At 41.6% G+C, this 23,150-nt stretch overlaps 1 protein-coding gene across 1 annotated transcript in view; it reads right to left on the bottom strand.

Annotated features, from left to right (window-relative positions):
* Nucleotides 1–23,150, bottom strand: part of TEX14 (testis expressed 14, intercellular bridge forming factor) — a 79,400-nt gene that overhangs the window by 5,760 nt on the left and 50,490 nt on the right. The window contains exons 15-28 of the mRNA XM_050928764.1: nt 19,210–19,316; nt 17,145–17,227; nt 15,467–15,733; nt 13,922–14,022; nt 11,821–11,940; nt 11,180–11,258; nt 10,176–10,266; nt 8,212–8,274; nt 6,620–6,747; nt 6,001–6,191; nt 4,057–4,156; nt 3,606–3,692; nt 2,660–2,737; nt 902–1,019 (exon numbers count right to left, since the gene is read on the bottom strand). Coding sequence (XP_050784721.1) covers nt 902–1,019; nt 2,660–2,737; nt 3,606–3,692; nt 4,057–4,156; nt 6,001–6,191; nt 6,620–6,747; nt 8,212–8,274; nt 10,176–10,266; nt 11,180–11,258; nt 11,821–11,940; nt 13,922–14,022; nt 15,467–15,733; nt 17,145–17,227; nt 19,210–19,316 — 1,613 coding nt within the window. The remainder of the gene's footprint in view (nt 1–901; nt 1,020–2,659; nt 2,738–3,605; nt 3,693–4,056; nt 4,157–6,000; nt 6,192–6,619; nt 6,748–8,211; nt 8,275–10,175; nt 10,267–11,179; nt 11,259–11,820; nt 11,941–13,921; nt 14,023–15,466; nt 15,734–17,144; nt 17,228–19,209; nt 19,317–23,150) is intronic.

Below are 23,150 nucleotides of genomic sequence, written 5' to 3'. Positions count from 1 at the left end.
AATCAAGTCCTGAATGATTGTTATCAAACATTACAATGGTGGAATCATACGTGGAGCAGGAATTATTTAAATCAGGCGTGTACTCCAGAAATAAACAGTGGTCAGAAGTAATGTTCTGGATAATGGAGGGGGACAACTTGCTACCTGCACAGAATCTGCTATAACACAGTAGCATTCTCTGAAATACTTCTAGTTCCAGACACAGGGCCAGAGAGACAAGCAGAACTGGAGGGTCTCAATGCATGGATGAAGCAATAGTGTAGGGAGGAGGGTTTTAGGTTTATTAGGAACTGAGGAAACTTTTGGGAAAGGAGGCGCCTATACACAAAGGATGGGTTCCACCTAAACCAAAATGGACCAGATTGCTGTCATGTAAAATGTAAAAGGCTGTAGAGATTTTTTAAACTAAGGGTTGGGGGAAAGCCAACAGGAATGGAGGAGCACAAAATTCGGGCAGACATCCATTAGGGATTAATTTATTAAAGGGGGATCTCTATACCCTCATAAAGGGGATAGGAAAGAAGTTGGTAAAATACAGGTAGGAGGAAGTGAGCAATAGTCAAATGTAAAACAGTCCCATTTAAATATAACACATGAAGGCAAGCAACAGAAGATTGATGCAACCCCATGTTCCAGGTATCTCTGAACCTCAGACCGCCAGAAGATGGGATTAGACTACAGCATTGAAGGAGAGTATCACTCAAAATTGCCCTTTTCTGTTCATTCCCTCTGAAGCATCTGGCACTGCCCACTTCTCAGAGATGGGATAATGGGCTAGATGGACCATTAGTCTGACCCAATATGGCCATTCTTATTAACATATTGAACTGTACTTTAATACATTGCCTCCCGAGATCTAAAGTGCTTTGGAAACAGCCTCCTTACTCTTCTCTTTTAGTACCTTTCTGTTTCTTCTGCTAGATTCAATATCTCTTTAGTCGATAAGTTGTGATCTCTCTCTCCCTTATTCTCAGTTTCTTCTTCTTCCTCTTTTTCTTCTGGATTAATTTGAGTGAGAACTATTTGCATAAACAGAGTGACTTTTAATGTCAAAGATATAAGTGAAGTGGTTAAAGAAATTAAAATGTATTTGTACATCCTACTGTGCTTCAGAAACTTTTATTTGCCGATTTCTTTAGCATCCTGCCCCAAATCATCTGATTTTCAATTAAATAAGTCCATTGTGGATTTATTTTTAGAAATGGCCAGTAGCAAGACCCAGATAAGTACTGAAATCTACCACCTTTCTATATTCACAGGAGCAAACATATTGCTGCATGCTCAAATGGAAAATGCATGACGAAATAAATCTTTAATCTTTCCCCCCTGCCCTTCTACATATGGCAGAAAATCAAAAGGAAACCTGTAGATGTTGGCTTTGTTGCCCTATTTAGCAGAATCCAACAATATTTATTTCTCCCTCGACTTATCTTAGTAAATTTTGTTCCCTGTAGCATATGAATTAATTCACAGCCACCCTCTGCTAAGCTATGATAAGCAGAAAGCAGCAGGCTGTCACTAGAATGAAATCTGTAATAGCAATACTTTATGCAAATACAAAAACCCATGCTGACTGACCAGCAAGCAACACAGGATGCTGCCTTCCTCACCATCTAAGAACAAGATACCCCCGTGTATGAACACTCACAGTGGCTTCTTTACTCCAGGTAACTATTTTAAATGGGTAAAGATCTCACACAACTTCTAGGGCAATACAAACAAGTGCCAGTATCATCCTCGAGTACTGTTTTTAGCCTCTATACAGAGTAACTCATGTTTCTGACTTGCTTTCACCTGCTTTCCCCCTTTTCCTTCTGCCTTCCTAATAACAAATGCAGAGCCCATTCATTAAATTTTAGGTTTTCTATTCACCTAGTGACTTGGGCTGCACATATGAAACATGACTCCCATCTATTATCATTCTGGGTTTCAATGGCATGGGAAATTCAGCATTGTGTCCTTTGGTCTCTTAAAACAGAATGCAAACCACATGATATTGGAGCTCTGCAATTATGGCCAAACAGCTGCAATTTTCTTGAAGTATGAGATCAGAGAGTTATAAGAAATGTGAAAGGGTAATCTAAATACAAAACAAACTGCCACATCATTAGGATGCACCCTTGGAGAAAACATGGGGCATTCTTTACTGATTTGCTCTCGGATTGACAATTTGATATCTCTTTTGCTGCAAAACCTGAGCCAGCTGTTCATTATCCCTCCTTTCTGGGTTACAGCGCCTATCTTAGATGAAAACTGTAGTGTCATGATTCAAGTAAAATTACACTCGAAGAGCACAACCCTGCAGCCTCTCTCCACACAAGACTCTCACAGACTTCAGTGAGAGCGCCACGGACAGACAGATTGTGACAATGGGAAAGACCCTCTGCTATTGATTTGAAGGGTTCTGATTTAGAAAGATGATGCTCAGAGCCCAGTCTGGAAAGGGGGAAATATTTTCAAGTTCTTCCAAATCTCTGTGTCAGGATGGCAACCACAGATTCAAAAAAAGCCAGCAAATAAAAGTTTAGCACAACAGCTAAACATATCAGTAGTCATTCTTTGAGTCATTTATTTTAGAACAAGAACTGCTCTGGATCAACACAAAAGTTATTTGTAATTGCAATCTCAATCTCACTGCTGTCTACTATCGGCAACAAACCATTCTTTGGCATGCTGTGGGTATGGGATCCTTTCTCCTCAAAGTCCTGATAGGGAGCATCTTCCCGCTTTAAATTTTCTGTTGAAAAAAAGTAGTACTTGTTTCTTTACTGCTTCAGATATTGTTTCAAAATTCATTCCATGTTATTTGGGGCAGTGTGTTACTTTTTCTATTTACGTGCAAGCTAAACAATATGTAATCTGAAACTGACTTTATATATATATTTATTTATTTATTTAGCCAACCAGTATGATCTAATAAATAGAAGACTCTTTTGAGGATGTATTTGCCCTTTGTTTGGGAATACAAAAACATTCAATTATAATTCTCAATTATCTGAATGTCAGAAGTGTGGGAGTGAGGTGGAGGAGATCAAGGAAGTAATTTTGTACAACCAAGGGAATATTTGGGGGAAACAATGGAAAATTTTGCACTGTATTTTCTGTCTGGAGGTATGTGCAAATAGGGGAAAAAACATAAATAATTTAGGATGAGCTCTTCAATAATGCCTGAGGGATTTGGATGCCCAGCTCCCATTAGTTTTAATGGAGAATAGGCATTCAAATCCCTTAGGAATCTTTGAAGATTTCAGCCTTACTTCACATGTGGAACTTATTTCAATGTTAAATTATAGCAACTCAGCAACTTGACTGCCATCCCCTGTCAGGATTACTGGTCACAACTGTTCTGTGATGTCTGTGAAACTGCCAGGTCAGGAGCCCCAAGGACCAATTCATTATGAAGCTTGATGCCAATTATTTAAGTTGTTGACATCTAATTTTACTCATCTCTTGGCAACAGCTGGGTTGAGATCTCCCATATGGTCACCTATGCATTTTGTATTAGTGTATCATGCTGGGAAATTCTGATTATCCATAGGAGAATGACCCAGGATAAAAAATGTAATTGACAACCCCCAAAACATTTTGGTTTTAATGCTGCTTACCAATTTCATCAAGTAGCTCCTGGGCTGGTGGAGGCAGCTCATTAATAAAGTGGTCTGACACCTGGGAAAAATCTGGGCTCGAATCAGCTGGAAAAAAAATGTCTAATCAATTAATAGTGATGAATAACTATAATACAAGCTCTGATTACGACAACATCTAATAAATGTTCCCTGAGCTAATTTAAAGCTAGACATAAAGCTAGACTTGCAATTACAGGCCTAAATTTTGTGGATGCAATTTGGAGCCAACAATTATTTGCACCTACAATTTAGGTCTATCACTGTAGGTGTCCAAATTCTTAACCTGCAGGTGCAAAGGGAAACCATTTGCAAGTGAAAAACTTCCCACTGTTCTCTGCCTCTGCAAAAGTAGAGATTTGGTTAAGGTCAGGTAGGAAACATGTTCCTTACAATAATGCAGCTGTGAGATTTCTTTAATAACCTGCTGTACCTTTCCGTAAGTCGCTCTGCTGAGTGGCAGGAAATGGGTTACGAGATTCTTTCCTGGCCTTTCTCAAAAGTGAAGAAGCACTGAGTGACGACAAACCACTCTGTAAAAGACCATGTATAAATGAAGCATAGGCGTATGAACTGTTTTTCTGTGTTCTTCTCCCCTAACCCCAAGATGAGAGGAGGCAATAATCAATTAGCATAAAGTTCATCTGTTCTATTCTTCGCGCTGGCCCATAACCTCAGAAGCAGATCATGCACTCAGTGTGCAGCACAGAATACAAACAGGAAGACAAAGAGCAAATGCAGCAGCCATCCTTCAGATGAACATTGTGATGGGTCTCCTTAGCGTTCTACCAGTTCTTAATGATCCTATCAGATTATCCCATTTTTGTCATCCCGAGACAAGTTGAACCCATTAGTCTAGGCTAAAGGATTGCGTATGTGTGTGTGTGCGCATGTGTGTGTGCGCGCGCGCATGCAAATCCATAATTATAAAAGATAGTCGTGAAATGTCCCAGTAATATACACAAGGAGGAAAGTGTGTAACCACAGACAAGACCATGTTTTCAAAATGAAAATAGGGGCTTATTACCGAAACTTCATTCCAGAGGAATTTTTCAGGAGAGTAAGTGACAGCAATGTAAATTTCTCTGCAGTGCAAGTCAAGACAGAATTGTGTATTTAACAAACTCCAGCTATCAGCCCTGCAAATCTAAAGAGGCAGCGCTGACCTGAAGACAGTTAATGTGGCTGCCAGTGTTCTGGATGAACAAACTGTAATTTAATCTTTAAATGGCAACCTCCCCAATGAATAACAATAAGAAAGGCATTAAAGCAACTGTTTATATATAATCCTCTTGAATAGCGTCAAACTAATGTTCTGGCACCAGAGTATTTTCAGCTCCAAAAAGATCAGTGGAAAACTATAAGGTTTCCTTGGAAATATGGTGTCTCTATACAGTGAAGATTTTTTGATGCAACAGAATTGATAATGTAATACCAGTTCTATGCATGTAGTAAAAGGACAAATTAAACCTCTTAATATAATGGTTTTCTGAATGCTGTGAACATCCAAACTACCCTTATGCCTAGGATGCTTCAATTTGTAACTTGTTTCTTAAGAAACCATTCTTCTTTGCCTGCACATCCTTCCCCAACCCCATTTTAAGACATCCTTCCTAAGTGTAACTTGAATTTACAAATCTGAAAACTCCCACCTCTTTCTGAGCAAATGTAATTTTCACCCTCACCAAGACAAAGATCAAGGGATTTATACATCAGCTGCAAACTATACAGTACTGATATCTTTTGAGATACCATCTTCTACATGCACACAAGTCTTTGGATTGAGACCTTGGATTGAGAGCAGGAAGGGACTCATCTTAGTACCAAGAATTCCGTTTCATTCTTGATCAAACAAACTGCTCAATGCACTTCAGATCAAGCAATAACAGCTAATTTCTAGGAGAGATCAGATTCAATGTAGGATTATACTTCCCTCTTTGCATTTCTATATGCTGAACTGTGTGAGACATAGATGGGTGAGTTGCACTGAGGAGTGAGAGATTTCCTGCCTACCAATAAAATACCAAAAAATAAGAGATGAAACAAATTACTTTCTCAATTTTATCATGTCCTTCATAGCATACCAAGCTTATCTTGGGTTCACAAATGTTTGAAGATATTATCATACACAATTATACATACAAAGAATATTAACACTCTTATTAAAAATAGAAGATGACATCCTGAGCCCCGTGAAGTCAATAAGTTTTGTCATTGATTCTAATAGAGCTGGGATTTAACCTAGAATCTTTACAAAACTATATGACTCCATATAAGTATCACTTCTTGCAGTTATATTAAGGCATTCTGAAAATATATGAGAGGCGAAAGTTTGGAATTTAGCTGGCATAAAGGAAGTACAATTTCCTACACTTACAGGCTCAGTCAATCCAGAGAAGTAGGTTTCTGAAGAAAGGAAGGGGGGTTCTGAGTTCTTGCCCTTCTCACGGGCTGTAATGAAGCTACTAGACACTGTTAGGGAAGTCTCCTGAGTAGCCCAACAAGAGGTATCCAGAGGAATTTCATGGCAGTCTCTGCATTTCTTGATAGTTGATGACACTTTTTTCCCTGTGAAGAAAAGGCGAGAGAAAAGCTAGCATGTGGACTTTTCTTTTTATTTTGTTGTAACTAAGCTGCCATTGCATTTTAATATAAAGAAATCAGGCATGTAATTGCATGGTTAATTTACATATGTTGTTGCATACCAAAATTTGAAAAAATCTTTGTGCACAATACTTGCTCCCTACTCTGAAATTCAGTGGTATTATTGCTGATTGTGACTGAGATCTACAATTCATCAATGACAACGAGGACACCCATTCATGAATCTTTGACTACTCAACCGATAGACATACTGAGTTAAGGAATATGGAGCAAGGTAAAGCAACATGCTATTTTTTAAATAATATTTAAGCTCAATCAAAATGTAGTGGAAATCTTGACTCCTAGCCCCAAAGGGTTGAGTAATTCTCTGATCCTCTCTGCTCCGCAGTTACCTGGGCTGAGTGGAGTGCTGACACTAGTTGGTGCATGACTCACTCTGGGTGTTTTACAAGTTATATCCTTATAAGAGTTCTCTCGCTCACATGAAATACTGGACAAATCCTGAATATCTGTCAATGATCTAGAGAATTGATAGTGAAAGAGAGTCAGATGGTTAGAAGATCTATTTATAACTGTTACCTCCTTACACAATTTGTGTTACCACATCATGCTACTTTCAGGTTCTAGAATGTTGTTTAGAATTGTTTAATCTTGTTTGGTTTTCTAGAGGGAAGTGAGAGACTCCTTATGACAACTGCATGAGGAGTTATCAAAAGTCTACAGAATACCTAGTCCAGAGATCCAGAAAAGCTTAGAAAGAAAAAGGATAACTAAGCTACCGACCTTGAGTTTCTTTTCAAAACCTCTTCCCTGCAATAATTCTGATCTACAAGGTGCTGAGTAGTAGGTTACCCTTCTACAAGAGAATGCTAACAAAACTGTCTCCACAGCTCAGGAAGAGATCTCAAGACTTAACGAACAAAAGAGACTTCAGTGGAACAGAGACTAGTTTGGCACTCTTGGTTCTTGCAGCTTTAGTTGTCCTCCAAGTGAATTACTTGGACGAAGTGAAACTTACACACATATAGTCTAAAGAGACTTTGATGTCTTCTTGAGGGCTTAAGTGCTTGCAGGACTAGGGCCAAACTGAGGAACCCAACATCCCCATAAGAACATAAGAATTGCCGTACCAGGTCAGACCAAAAGTCCATCTAGCCCAGTATCTGTCTACCGACAGTGCCCAATGCCAGGTGCCCCAGAGGGAGTGAACCTAACAGGCAATGATCAAGTGATCTCTCTCATCCATCTCCATCCTCTGACAAACAGAGGCTAGGGACACCATTTCTTACCCATCCTGGCTAATAGCCATTTATGGATTTAACCACCAGGAATTTATCAAGTTCTCTTTTAAATCCCCACCAGCTATACTCTGAAGTTTCCCCTTAAGACTGTGCTTTAATAGGCTTTGTTGTTCAGAAGGGAAATTTCAGCTGTGGATCATTGTCTCAGAAGTTACATATGACTTTCACCCATATTTTTTTTCAAGAAGTTCGCTTTTCTATTTAAAATCAAAGTCCATAAGTCCATTCTGCCAAGTGTTCCTGTCCTACCAAAATAATAGGTTAAAAACTTCCATCACATTATTTGGGATATATATTTGTGAAAGGTATTTAACTAGAAACTAATGATTTAAAGTTATTTTGTTTGAATCTTCAATGTAATATGTTCAGCAGCAACAGTGATTCCCTAATACTTTCACTTGTATGCACAACACCCAATTGACATTCTCTTTCATTAATTTAATTACTCATGAATATAAAAATACTTAGAAATAAGCTAAGGTCTACTGCAGATGTTTGATTTTTTTGTATCTACCCACCCTGCTTATCATGATGAAATATTATCTCTACAATTTATATGGCATCCTGTTTTTGAATTTCTGAATTTGAACATCACATTTTCTTACTTTATATAAACAGAAAAATCTTATAATGGTAATTGTTGATCTGCTGCAGTTTCACTATGAAACAATATGTGTCCTTACATATCTTTCTCTTTGAACTCTTTTAGTGTCTCCTTAGATATCATTTCTTGTGATACTTCAGCACTGGAAAGAGAAAAAATTAAAAGCACATATTCATCTGTTTTCTTGAACAACCATGAAAATAAACGTTAAAAAAAGCATAAAGGAAACTGAAGAAACTGAAAAAACTAGCTCTTTGGGGCTAGCGTGAAGCTCATCAAAATCAGAACTTGCTTAAAGTCTTAAAGTATAGGTATAGAGGAGTAGGAGAAAAGCTGATGTACACAGTAGATATGAATCTGTACTGTGTCTTACACAATCAACGTATGCATTATAAATGCCAGTCGTTTCAAAACAGAACTATTTGAAAATTAAATCAAAACTTGTATAAGACTTTTTGTTACTTCTTTTTCCCCATCTTTTCTATATTCTAAGCTCTTTAGGATTCTTTCTTATTACGTATATGTACAACACCTAGTGCAGTGGGGCCTTGATCTTGGCTGATGCCTCTATATATTATTGTGATATAAACAAATGAGAATGATGGAAACAAACATCCCACCTGACAGTTAAACATGGCTACAGGTCTCCAAACACTGAACTATTAACCACAGACAGGGGTCATGGACAAGTCTACTTCAAATTCTGCCTCCTCCCATCCAGAGGAAGAGAAGTGGACCTCCACAGAGGAGGCAGGGAAACCATCCCTGTGGCCTTGGTGCACCTCTGCACCCTGCTCTTTATCTCCCCTCCCACAGAAGCTGTGCTGCCACTGGCTGTTACATTCACTAGCTACACCCCATTCCTCCATGAAAGTGCAGAAGGGGACAGAAAGCTTCTTGAGTCATCCTTGAATAAGGCCCCTACTCAGCTTGAATCATTCCAAGTAACGGCCCAGCAGTGAGAAACGGTGTATACAAATGAGATATTGCATATGGACTTACCTCCCTGCGCCCCACATACCCACACATTAACTCTGCCTTATTTTGCACAGCTTTGTGGATTTTATAGGGTGTACTATAGTACAATCCTTTTGACCAGTGTGTCCTGTACAAGTCATGCTCTCTACTATGCAGCAAACTTACCCAGCTAGTTACTTAAACAGCAAACTGGTGCAAAATTCAGGTGGAGTGAGTCTCTGCCCGAGCTTACCTGCCCACTCCCCTCCCATACCCAGCTCCATCCGGGATGCGGATTAAAGCAAGGAATTGCTATCTGTGAATAGGGTCTGACTTGTTCATGGCAAGTCCAGTAAGAGATGAAGTACAACAGCAGGCCCTCAGGCAGCAAAGCCTTGGGAGCCACTGCAATATTATTTGAAATGTAAATAAAAACAGCAATACAGTTCCAATTAAAAGCCAAGCTGTGGCTGTGCCTCTGTTTGTAATTTATCAGGTGGTTACAGGTTGCAAAAGTTTCACATTTCAAATGTATTAAGCCAAGTAAAAGAACATGAACCAACAAACCCCTGTCCATTGCGCTCGTCTATTGCATCCTCCCCCTACCACACACACCTCCTTCTATTTCAAATAGTGAGCTGTGGGTCAGGAGCCATGTCTCTCTTCAGGTTTCAACAGCATCTAGCACGACCACAATAACAAACAGTGCCACCTGAGCTGCAATGCTCAGGCACAACACATGGCAAGAGCTCTTGATCTTAATTACCTGGCATTAGTCTGTTTAAGATGGGGGCATTTCAGTATATGTACTACATCTAACATACATAGAATTATTTTTCCTCTTAATCATAACTCCCTCATTAAGCAAAGACAAGGATAGTAACACAGTAAAAGATAAAACCTCAACCATCAGGCTTGTGAAAGCACTTCTAATATTTTCTGGCTAGAAAATACATAGATCACCATTTTAAAAAAACACCATGGACAGTTTATTTGAGCATTAGGTATTTCAGCAGCATTAATAAAGAGAGAGCATCTCCTGTACAACCTATTTTTTGTTTGAAGTGGCATAATAAGTCTTTCTACCTGGCTACAGGAGTATGGCTGACTTGATTCACTCCCACTTCGTTACTGCCAAGGCCTTTTACTGCTGCGTTGCCCATAAATATTTTCTCTCCTGAATACAAATAGTAAATGTTCCCTGTTATTGGGTTTTCAAATAAAAAAGTGAGACATAACTTATTGAACAGAAAATTACAACTTTATTATATTTTCAGTTCTTGTGACCTCTGTCTTGGTTGTTCTAAGAGAAAAATGCATTTTTAAAGATGTATTTTCATAAACATATTCCAGAAGCCAGCCATCCTGCCAATGGGGGATTGAAGATATTGAAACATTTACAAATTCTCATTGAATAAGGACTGACAAAAGAACAGACAGACATACAATACTTTTCTTTGCATTCCAGATACATTATTTCAGATGTAACAGGTCTCACCCCCAAGGGAAGTCTGGTAATCAGAATATTAGCGTAGATATAAAAACTCTAATTCGATTTCCATGTCTCTTGCTAGTACATTATGCGAAGCTGCTAACTCAGCAATAGGTACAAAAGAAATTGGTCACAACAGATTTCTGGCTGCAGTGCTACAAATGTATGATCAAAATGTCACAACTCCAATAATTCACTGATTACCATGTATGGGCCTGATCCTACAAGATACCATAAACCCACAATTCCCATTAAACTCAGTGGGAATGGAGGCAACCAGGCCCAAATGAATCCAGTTTCAGCTTCCTACTGGGAAAGCTGCTGACCAAATATTAGGGCTGCTAACATTTGGCAGTCCTGCACCACAAAATTAAGGACACAGGAGTATCCACTGCAAGGAGGAAACACAAATAACAAGCATGTATTTAACAGTGTTATTGTACCTATGTTGGTCCCATGATATGAGAGAGACAAGGCAGGTGAGGTAGTATATTCTATTGGACCAACTTCTGTTGTTGAAAGAGACAAGCTTTTGAGCTTCAAAGAGCTCTTCCTCAGGTCTGGGGACGGTAACCAGAATGTCTAAGCTAAGCATTACCTGACCCTGTATCAGTAGAGGTCTGTTTCTGTACACAGGCTTCTTGGGTAACTTCTAACTCATCTTCAGAACTTGAGGTCTGAAGAGACACAATGCATCAAATTAAATTTCTCACAGGCAAGCTGTAAAAGGAGAACTCTTGTCCCTGCACAATGTACACCCTAATCAGTGCGGAAAGAAGCAAATCCTTCAGGAGCTTTTCATTTTTAGGTGCAATAATGAACAGCATGCATTATATCTGACATCCTTCACAAATAATTTCATCTTCTCTAGGAAATGAATAAAAACTGTCTCCCAAAGATGCAACAGTAAATGAAGAGTGCTGGGACTCTTAGTGTAAGAGTGGCCAAAAAGATTTCTTAGCCTAACAGAGTTTTTAATTTTAAGGTTACACAAAAGCCTTAATTTCCCTCTAAAAAATGAGCCAGGAGAACACGCCTTTTTTTCTTCTTTTTTTTAGGAATAGGGCTAATTGTTAAGAGGTACAGATTTATCAGAGGGCATGGAAAAGGAGTGCCTGCCAATAAAGATGTCACAATAAAGATAGCTCTTTTCCACACCAACAAAAATAAAACCACAAGTGTTTTTATTTGCCCTTAAACTTGAGATACATTTTACTCCTGTGTAGACTTTGCTTTTACCTCTTGTTCAGAGTTTTCCTGAGCAGCTGGAGAGAACAAATAATCTGGATCAGGAGTGAAAAACTCATCTGATATGTCAGGAGAGGAATTGGGGGAACGAGTTAATTCACTTGAATGTTCCTGTGAAATATGTTATAAAAAGTCATAAAGTTATGATGCCTTCACAACTATGTTTGTATTGTATAAAATACTCTTAGTCAACAACATTAAATAGTAATGTTTGTTATTTTATTGTAAGTTCAGACAGAAACCAATGAGCTTCCTTCACTCAGGTGTATAACTTTTATTCTGCTTACATCTTCAATAATTCCACCTTTAGGATAGCTATTATGTTTACATTATTTCTCTGGCATTATCCCTTCAGCTATTATGGGACTATTGTGCCGGCAGCTAGTGTACCATCTTGTGCAGTGGGCCCATCAGATCCCAGGTAAGCAGAGCTGGAGCTATGTTAGAGGAGTGCTCTGAGAGACCTCCCACCAGGACATTAAGGCCTGGTCTACACTACAGGATTAGGCCAACATAAGCTGCATCGACCTAGCTGTGGAAGTATATTCACTTAAATTTGGCTCCTGCCAATATAAGTGCCCCTCTGCACTGATTTAATAACACTACATCCCTGAGCAGTGCAGAGTCATGGTCAATATAATTAGGTTGACAGTGCCCGTGTAGACACTGCTTTGCTTACGTTGACTGTTATTGGCTTTCAGGAGCTGTCCCACAGTGCCCCACACTGACAATACAATCGATACACACACTCCTGATGAGGATACACACTGCCAACACAAGGAGCCAAGTGTGCATATACGCAATTTAATAACTGCAGTGGCCATACGCCGACATAAGTTAGGTCAACATAATTCTGTAATGTGCACATGGCCCCAGTACCATGAGAAGTGGAACTGTCAATTCAGTATGTTGTATTCTTCCCTCTAAATCAGTACAGATGCCTGAAGCAGTGTCAGAGAGTGCTGTACTGCCAGAGGGACTATTTTTCAGACCTCCTAAGGTCATTAAAATAGCCAATTGCATTTTTTGTTGGAATAAATGTCAAGCCTGGCAACAGTCTAACTTGGATAATTACATACTGTTGACACTACCTAAATTGCCCTGGAGTTTTTAGTCACTTCCTTCATTAAACTGTTCTAATATGCTGTTAAACCTCCCAGATATGTTGTAAAACAGATCTTGTTGGTCTGCCAAACGTGCTGCAAGGCCCATCTCTTTTCCCAAGCATTTGGGGAGGAGGTGGGTTGGTGGTAGAATCTAGTGGGTTTATGGGAGGAGTATTATTACCTAGGCAATTTAATCAATGAGGGCCAGATTTTCAAAGGTATTTAGGCACCTGAAGTGACTAAGTACGTCAGTCATCTAACTCTCATTGATTTCAATGGTAGTTTGTCCCTAAACTGATAATCCCACTAAGTATCTATCTGCATCTTTGGGTGCCTAAAGACATTGGAAAATCTGACCTTTGAGGTATTTATATTGTAATAACTGTCTACACGGCAGAAACTATTTTTATTTTATAAAAAACAGCTCTTGGTGTTTTACAGTATTAAAAAACCTGGAATTCTGCAATATAAAATGTGCATCAAACATTGACTGTGCCATACAATAATTGTACATATTGCAAACTTAAGACGGGGAAATCTCATCTCTCTATGGGCTTTACATGCAAAAAGGATGTCTGCTAGGTGTTTTGCGATGCATTCCTGCCTAGTTTTTCTACACTGCAAGCATACATGTGCTTTGCCATCACTCTGTGAAAATTACTTTTAAAAGCACGAATCAATTTCAGATTTGGACATACCTTTTTTTCTCCTACTCCCAGTTTCTTTAGATTCTTGATGTTAGATATTTCATTTGATGCTGTATATTTCAGTCTAGCCTCCCACTGCTCACATTGCCATGGTGGTTTTACAGACCCAAACAACAAATGGAGGACTCATAGGGAACTCATAGCTAAAAGATCAGCAATATCTGACTGCCTTCATTTTTCAGTATGCAACACACACAAAACAAATATACAACTACCGGTCACAAAACTGATCTCATAGATTACTAGTAGTAATTATATTTCTTGGATTACTGTACATACACAGCAGGGATTCTCAGCTTCTGTTGGACTGATTGAATTTTTAGGAAGGTTTGCTCCGCACTCTGCTTGCTCATCTTTTGCTAGAGACTGCCAACTTCTGCCTAACAAATTGAAGCATGTCAGAATGGAACACAATTATTATGCAAAGAATAATGTGGCTTGAATGGTTTGTGCAACTGATGGAATATAAATGTGAATAAATCTATGAATAGCAGTAAAGCTACATGATCTATTGGGGAATGGAAAGATGATGACAATTAAATGCCCAATTCATAAAGGAAAACATGTGAATCTTCATTGAGGATTGTCCTCAAAATGTTCTTCTTCAAAATGGCATGCATCCATGTGCATGTCACTAATTATTCATTTTTAAAAGCTCAATTAGCAACATATTAGGATCTAAGGTAGCACTATGCAGCAACAACGCATTGTATAAGGAACAAACCTCAGGCTCCATGCACATAAAATGCAAAACCACAGGACAACTCAGTCAGAACTCTGTCCTGTTGCTAATGGCATTTGTCATCGTGTACGGCTTGCCCTATGTGGGATCGGGTCATTGGTCTCATCTGGGGTGCAACTATTTCACTGACAAAACACAATCATTTTCATCTATGGTTCTGTGTATGTGTCTTTGCCAAGAGGCCTGTCCTTGGTCATTACCCAGTGTGGGTGTGAGGAACATGAGTTTACAGTGAGACATACAGCAGCTGGATTCCTCTTTCGCAAGCGATCAACCTGATTTCTTCATGAGATCTCAGGGACAGAGCCTCCAAGTGGGGATCCACAGTCAATTAGATATTGATTGCTAAAACTTCCTTTGTGAACTTAGCAGTGGCCTGTGTGTGTGTGTAAGCTAATCCACTTAGGAAGTGCAGATATAGCCCTGATTGTTACAAATTTTAAAATGGAGAGTATATTAGCGGTGCCTTTGGACCTAGTCACAAGCTCTTTGGAGATCTGCTGTGGTCAATTCAGATACAATGCAGAGGCTGGGGAAATCTGTATTTGGAACATCTGATGAAGACACATTAATCTATTTTGGCTGTAACATGGCAATGCATCTACTGGATTACCTCAGATTATCCCAGATTTGTAGGTGACCACAGCTCAGGAAGAGAGAAAATGAGGGTCATCTGACTCTTTTTACAGGAATAAGATTAACCATCTGCCATGACAGCTACCATAGCACTGTCCAGTAGACTTGTATAGAAATATGCAGACATTAAAACTGGGGAATTATAGGCGTGTGACCCTCTCTATGGGCTCTTGAATGACAAGGGCTTTGGTCCCTCAATTCCCATCAAAGCCAATGGGATCTGAGGGAGCTCAGTACCCCCCCAGAAGGGACCCGTTAGTGCATACTTCTCAGTTTAGTGCATAGTCTATGCTCTTCACTGACCTTCTTCAGGGGACAACTTTAGAAGCAATGGTGGTCAATGATCACTCCAAAAGTCAAATAATCTCCAATCTCCCTGTGCAATGCCATCTGTGATCATAACGGTCTGACTGGAAAGGCAGGAAGACCAATTCCATCAGCATTACCTGCAAAACTTCTGAATACAGACTCCAAGTCACTCTCCTCTGACTCATCCTTCCTGCGCAGATCCTGGGTTTCAGTGCCATCGCCTGTGTGCCACCTGCCATCCTTTCTCTGCCAGCCAATACATTCCTGGCCCCTGAAGATGATATGTGGAAAGGCTTCCTTCACGCTTTCTGCCTCGCTTTCTGAGGTGCATTCACTCGGGAAATACGGAGGGAGAAGTCCCAGCTGCCCAGACGCCACTATTTTAGCCATTTGTTTCACTTCAGCTAGGCAAAAAGTATATACTCAAGGTTCACCTTCTCGGAACATTGGTCACAAACTAGAATCTCTCAGTACCCTCCTGCTGAACTCGCCTGCAATTTGGACATTTAGTCCTTCCCCTCTGTTGCTTCAGGCTGACTGCAGACTGCCCCAGAGCCACAGCCAAAAGGTTTCACTTTACAATCATACTGGCTAGAAATCTATTTCTTTTAATGAAAGTTTAAATCCTGCAGACACTGATGGGGAAACCTCTACACATACACATTCACCAAGGAATGCTGGAATGGGAATGTACTGCCATCTAGAAGCTGTGGCAATGACTCACAAGGGAGAAATCCCATTCATATACTTCACTGGATTCATTCCAGGCTGTTCTTGTTACTCCTCCAAGAACTGTGGGCTAACATTTCCTATAGCATTTCACACCATCTTAATGTGGTTATGCTGAATCCACACATGTTGGATGTACTGGGAATACAGGATTTCCATTCAGAATACAGTGTTTCCTCAAAAGGAAGATGAATGATGCCCTACACGGAAAATGTCCCCATTGCAAATGCAGAATCTTTTTTTCAAACCACAGAAAAAACAGAAAGGAAGACACCAATGGCCTGACAATTAACCACCTGGACTATGGGCTCTATCTCAAGTACCCTACTCCACTTTTACTCAAAACTCCCCATGAAGTAGATTGGAGCTGCAGGTGCTCAGCACCTGTGAAAATCAGGCTGCTTTTGGGTGCCTACAAAGGCTTTATGCTCAACTCGATGGCATTTCTTGGTCTGTCTGTCTTGCTGTAAAGTGATAATTTCTGAACATCACATGCGATCAATTCCAAAATTTCAGGGAATGTTTTAAGTATCAATGGCCAAAACCCTCTTAATGTGGGGGGAAATTAGAAAATTGAGAGGGAGAAAATGGGGGGGGGGCGCGCTAGCTCAAGCACCTGTTGACAATTGTCTACAAATCAAACAACTTGTTCATGGCACCCATTAACACTTTCCAGCATAACAATACTCCTAACTCCTCTCTGCCTCTCCTCCTAACTGGGTTGAGTGACACCCTGAATGATTTATCTCCACACAGAAAGAGGAATTATTAGAGGGGAGGGGAGAGAGACTGGGAGACCCTGATACGGGAGGAGGAGGAGGAATGCGGCACACAGAATCTCTGGCTGGGAGGTAGTTGTAGGGAATCCTTGTAGCAGAGGGTGATGAGAGAGTGACACACAGGGAGCGTGTCAGGATGGGGGGAATTAGGACGGTCTAAACACAGGACGATATGGGGGGATTCTAGGAGCCCCAACAGCAGCATAAAGCTCTTTCATGAGGGACAAAAAGTCATTGGAAGGTCTAATAACGTGTTTCGGACACATTAGTTAACTCCAGTGTTTAGTCAACATTGCTGTTTACTCACTCTTCCATTCTGACTGCACCATCCTTCGCTCCTCACTTCTCCTTGTGTTTTTCACAATTTCAGATGCTGATTTTGGAAAAAACCTACAGTAAATTGTAACAAGTTGCATCAAACAAATCTCTGTTAATAAATACAGAAATGTATCATTAACCATTCCCCAGTTAGCAAAACACCAAGAGCTTTGGGATGCAAAGTCTACCCTTTAAAATTATACCAGCTTAGCTATGTTGGTTGGTGTGAAAAAATGATATAGCTATGACAACAAAACTGCAGACTAGATGCGTCTGTCAAAATAAGTAACACCGTTTGGGGAAGTGGTGCTCCTACACTCTCAGAAAAACTGCATCTAAAATAAGGGGCCATGCTGGCATAGAGTCCACTGTGTAGACATAGCCTAGGTCTCACACCATACAGGTTCTAAAACCCCTCAGAACTAGCACATTGATTTCCCAATGCCTAGAATGCAGTGGATGAGTTAGGCCCATTATGGATTAGCATGATACCACCAATGCTTTAGAATCTGATCTCACAAGGCGGTGGGCATCTCCAAAGGACAAGCCAAAAAATCTTGGCATTATGCCTTCCTCATCACCAAGTCCTGCTTTGAGCAGGGGCCTGGGCTAGATGACCTGAGGTCTCTTCCAACCCTAATCTTCTATGATTCTAAGTGTCATATAGATTTATACTCTGTAGGTCAATCAGCCAATCGCTTGGCACCTCCATTTTGGATACCAATGGTCTCATTATCAATTCCTTGGCTACCCAACTATGAACCTGTCTCCATTCTAGAGTGTAGTGACTCATATGACTATATCAGCTATTTCTGACCCATTACAAATCTTTCCCATTTATTGTCTGGTCGTTTATTTTCTTAACAAGGGGATTTTGATTCATAGGGTCACCTTTATTTACTCTGATTATTTTTTTCCCCAAAAAACCTAACAAGTTAGTGCAACATGATTTTTCCTAGCTGGTTTAACCTTATGAAGTCATCCTAAGATTAGAGCACGTTTCTGGTTCTATTCCCATTTCCAGCTCTGCCATTGACTCAACTTTATCATTTACTTTGATGTCTGTATGGAAATATCAAGTGCAGAGAGATAAGAAGAACAAAGTACAGCTTACCTCACCAGGTCAGGGGAACTGCATACAATGGAGTATAACGCTGAGGTTTGCGCTAGCTGCTATTGAAAGGCTGCACAGGTGCTCTGTGCTTTGCCACTGGGTTTAGAGGGAGGATTCAGTTTCTACCACCCACATCAGAAGGACTGATCCAACACCCATAGAAATCAATAGAAGTCTTTCCTTTAAGCTTTGGATCAGAATATACACAGGGACCAGGATTTGGCCCTTGCTATCTACACAAACAAAAATATGCACATCCATCAAAAATATACTTATTTTGTTGTACTTTAAGGGGCCAAGAAATAATTAGAAAATAACTCATTTACCTCTGGTGCTAATGGCACCTCAGAATATTACAATGAAACTTTAAACATCCTCCTTAGTTGTTGATAGACATGCTATTTGGAAATTTAAAAAAAACCTTCAGTGAGCTGTGACAGTGAAACTAGACTGGTTTTTTTAGTCAGTTTCACAGTTTAAGACTAACTCACTTGGCACTGTCCCTTTCAATATATCGATATTTCCAAATACAGGCTATATATGCAAACAGATATTCCAGTGTAAGTTACAGAAAAGTAATTTAAAAGCTTTTGAAACCATTTTAAGGTGCTGAGATATCATTTATCCATCAATTCCTACCTGTTTCACCTCTTGGCTGGTGAGCACAGATCCCAGAGGGACAGGTATTCTGCACTCCTTATTAAGCTCTCATGGTAGATATCTTGTCAGCTCTGTAGCTGACAATGAATCTGTTTCATGGAAGGTTCTTAATTGGATGGATGGCTTTTTGCTTGCTGAGAAAAACCCAATGCCAGTTTTCATCCTAGAGGGTTCTCCTTTTGACAGAGGTTTTAGTGGGAGGAATCTACAGGAATTTATTTCTTTGTGACTAGAAACTATGAAGTAACTAGTCATTTGTGAAGTGACAGACAGAACTCACCATTTCTCTTCCTCGATTCCATTTCCTCCAGAACTTGAATCAGTTCCTCTATGGTGTTGCAAGTTGACATTTTTTTTCCGTCTTACAGCCACATGTGAATGCACTTGCTGAAAAAATCAGGCCACCAAACTATGACTCAGAGTTTGCCTCGCACTATGTGCTTATTATTAGCTTAGTTTTCTCTAAATGCTTACAAAGGACTGGATCCTGCATTCTTTATTCATTGGGCTCCATTTCAGTGGTACTACTGACATCAGTAAGGGTGGCAGGTTCAGACCCTGGATTAGGACAAAGCATACTCTAAATCTCCTAACAGGTTCTTTATACACTAAAGGACCCAAGTGTCTCCTGGGAATTACTGGTGCTAGACAACTTATGGAAATGTACATAATCACAGAATTGTAGGACTGGAAGAGACCTCGAGAGATCTTCTAGTCCAGTCCCCTGAACTCAAGGCAGGACTAAGTATTATCTAGACCACCCCCAGCAGGTGTTTGTCTAAACTGTTCTTAAAAATCTCCAATGACGGAGATTCTACAACCTCCCTAGGCAATTTATTCCAGTGCTTAACTACCCTGACAATTGGGAAGTTTCTTCTAACTGCCAATCAGAGGTTAAGGAGAACAATTTTTCTCCCTCCTCCTTGTAACAACCTTTTATGTACTTGAAAACTATTATCATGTCCCCTCTCAGTCTTCTCTTCTCCAGACTAAACAAACCCAATTTTTTCAGTCTTCCCTCATAGGTTATGTTTTCTAGACCTTTAATCATATTTGTTACTCTTTTCTGGACTCTCCAATTTGTTCACATCTTTTCTGAATTGTAGCCCCAGAACTGGACATAATATTCCAGTTGAGGCCTAATCAGCGCAGAGTAGAGTGGAAGAATTACTTCTCATCTCTTGCTTACAACACTCCTGCTAATACATCCCAGAATAATGTTTGCTTTTTTTGCAAGTGTTACACTGCTGACTCATATCCCTCCTTCAAACCCATTTTTTTAAACTAACAGTCCACCACTTTCATGCTAACCATGTTAAATCATTCTTTCAACATCCAAAAACCCTATAAGTCCCCATAACACAACATCTCCGGTATCTGTAACCCAAACAACACCTCTCCCTCTCTGGTTGCTCTGACGCACGATATTCCTCCCTCCATCTTATTACAAGCTGTTTTCTCTACTGTGCCACTGGATTGGTCTCAGTTAAATGAAGCTACAGGGACCTTGTCTGATAGCAATATCTATAAAGCATCATGCATACCAGAAGGCTATTCAAATAAATAAAAAAGCAAAACAACTGTACGTGCAAATATAACTAAGGCCTCCCTAAGCTTTTACACATGGGCATTTTCAGCCATCTTCAAAATCAGCCTTTAAAATTTGTATGTTCAAACAGATTTGTGCACACTAATCCAAAAATTATGAGCACAAAATTAGAGGCCATTTTTAAAACGTATGACCCAGGTGATCTTGCTACATGTACTATCAATTACAAGATTCCATTGGATGCAAGTTAGCAGAATATGGCCATAAATAAGATGAAATGTGTATGAAAAGCTACTATTTTGATAAAGCAATAAATAAATAAATCAGACATTGCTGCACTCAGGACTAGACTGATCATCTTCTATTCAATGCACAACATGTATAGTACACAAACATTCAAATAAGACGGTTACTCACCTTTGTAACTGTTGTTCTTCGAGATGTGTTGCTCACATCCATTCCAGTTAGGTGTGCGCGCCGCGCGTGCACGTTCGTCGGAAACTTTTTACCCTAGCAACTCCAGTGGGCCGGCAGGTCGCCCCCTGGAGTGGCGCCGCCATGGCGCCCAATATATATCCCTGCCGGCCCACCCGCTCCTCAGTTCCTTCTTGCCGGTGACTCCGACAGTGGGGAAGGAGGGCGGGTGTGGAATGGATGTGAGCAACACATCTCGAAGAACAACAGTTACAAAGGTGAGTAACCGTCTTTTCTTCTTCGAGTGATTGCTCACATCCATTCCAGTTAGGTGAATCCCAAGCCATACCTAGGCGGTGGGGTCGGAGTGAGAAGTCGCGGCATGGAGCACAGCAGATCCGAAGGCCGCATCCTCTCTAGACTGCTGGACCAGGGCGTAGTGGGAAGCAAAGGTGTGGACCGCTGACCAGGTCGCTGCCCGACAGATCTCCTGGATGGGCACACGGGCGAGGAAAGCCAGCGACGACGCCTGCGCCCTGGTAGAATGCGCAGTCACACGGCCCGTAGGGACGTGGGCCAAGTCATAGCAGGTCCTGATGCAGGACGTTACCCAAGAGGATAGCCTCTGGGAGGAGATAGGAAGCCCTTTCATGCGGTCCGCTACTGCTACAAAAAGCTGGGGGGATTTGCGGAAGGGCTTGGTCCTCTCCACGTAAAACGCGAGAGCCCTACGGACATCAAGCGAGTGGAGCTGCTGCTCCCTGCCTGAGGAGTGAGGTTTCGGGAAAAAAACCGGGAGAAATATCTCTTGGTTGACGTGGAAAGCTGAGACCACCTTGGGGAGAAAAGCAGGGTGTGGTCTCAGCTGCACCTTGTCCTTGTGGAAGACCGTGTATGGGGGGTCTACCACAAGAGCCCGGAGTTCCGACACCCGTCTAGCTGAGGTGATAGCTACTAGAAAGGCCGTCTTCCAAGAGAGGTAAAGCAGGGAGCAAGTAGCTAACGGCTCAAAGGGGGGCCCCATGAGTCGGGACAACACCAGGTTAAGATCCCAGGTTGGAGCAGGGGGACGGACGTTAGGGTATAAACGTTCCAGCCCCTTAAGGAATCTAGACACCGTCGGGTGGGAAAAAACAGAGTGACCATCCGCACCCGGGTGAAAGGTGGAGATAGCCGCTAGGTGGACTCGTAACGACGATATGGCCAGACCTTGCCCTTTGAGGGACCAAATGTAGTCTAAGATGTTGGCTACTGAAACTTCCATAGGGCGGAGATTTCTCTCCACGCACCAATAGGAGAATCGCTTCCATTTGGCCAAATATGTCGCTCTTGTGGACGGCTTCCTGCTGCCCAAGAGCACTTCCCTCACCGGCGTGGAACAGCGCAGCTCAGAGCCAGTCAGCCACGCAGGAGCCACGCCGCTAGGTGCAGCGACTGCAGGTCCGGGTGACAGAGGGTCCCGTGCTCCTGGGTAATCAGGTCCGGATGAAGGGGCAGGGGAACTGGGTCGGCTATGGTCAGGTCCAGCAGCATGGGGTACCAGTGCTGTCTGGGCCACGCCGGGGCTACCATGATCACGTGAGCCCTGTCCCTGCGCACCTTCAGAAGGACCCTGTGGACCAACGGGAATGGGGGAAATGCATAGTACAGGTGGGTCGACCACTGGATGAGGAAGGCATCCGCTATCGACCCGGGTTCCCTGCCCTGAAAGGAGCAGAACGCTTGGCACTTCCTGTTCCCCTTGGCCGCGAAGAGGTCCACCCGGGGATAACCCCACCTCCGGAAGATGGAGAGGGCGACGTCCGGGCGAAGGGACCACTCGTGTGACAGGAAGGATCTGCTCAATCGATCCGCCAGCGTGTTCCGTACTCCGGGGAGGAAGGAAGCCATGAGGTGAATGGAGTGGGCTACACAAAAGTCCCAGAGTCGTATCGCCTCGTGGCACAGGGAGGAGGATCTGGTGCCGCCCTGCTTGTTGATATAATACATGGTCGTCGTGTTGTCGGTGAACACCGCGACACAACGACCCTGGAGCTGATGACAGAACGTTTGACAAGCAAGACGGACCGCTCTCAACTCCCGCATGTTGATGTGTAGCCCCACCTCCTCCTGGGACCACAGGCCCTGCGTCCTCAGGGTCCCTGCGTGGGCCCCCCAGCCGAGATCTGAGGCATCTGTTGTTAGGGACACCGAGGGCTGAGATGGGTGGAAGGGGAGACCCGCACACAACACTGACTGGTCCAGCCACCAGCCGAGAG

This window comes from Gopherus flavomarginatus, chromosome 19 (assembly GCF_025201925.1).
Source record: "Gopherus flavomarginatus isolate rGopFla2 chromosome 19, rGopFla2.mat.asm, whole genome shotgun sequence".
NCBI lineage: Eukaryota > Metazoa > Chordata > Testudines > Testudinidae > Gopherus > Gopherus flavomarginatus.
This window is presented reverse-complemented; position numbering and strand designations above follow the sequence as displayed.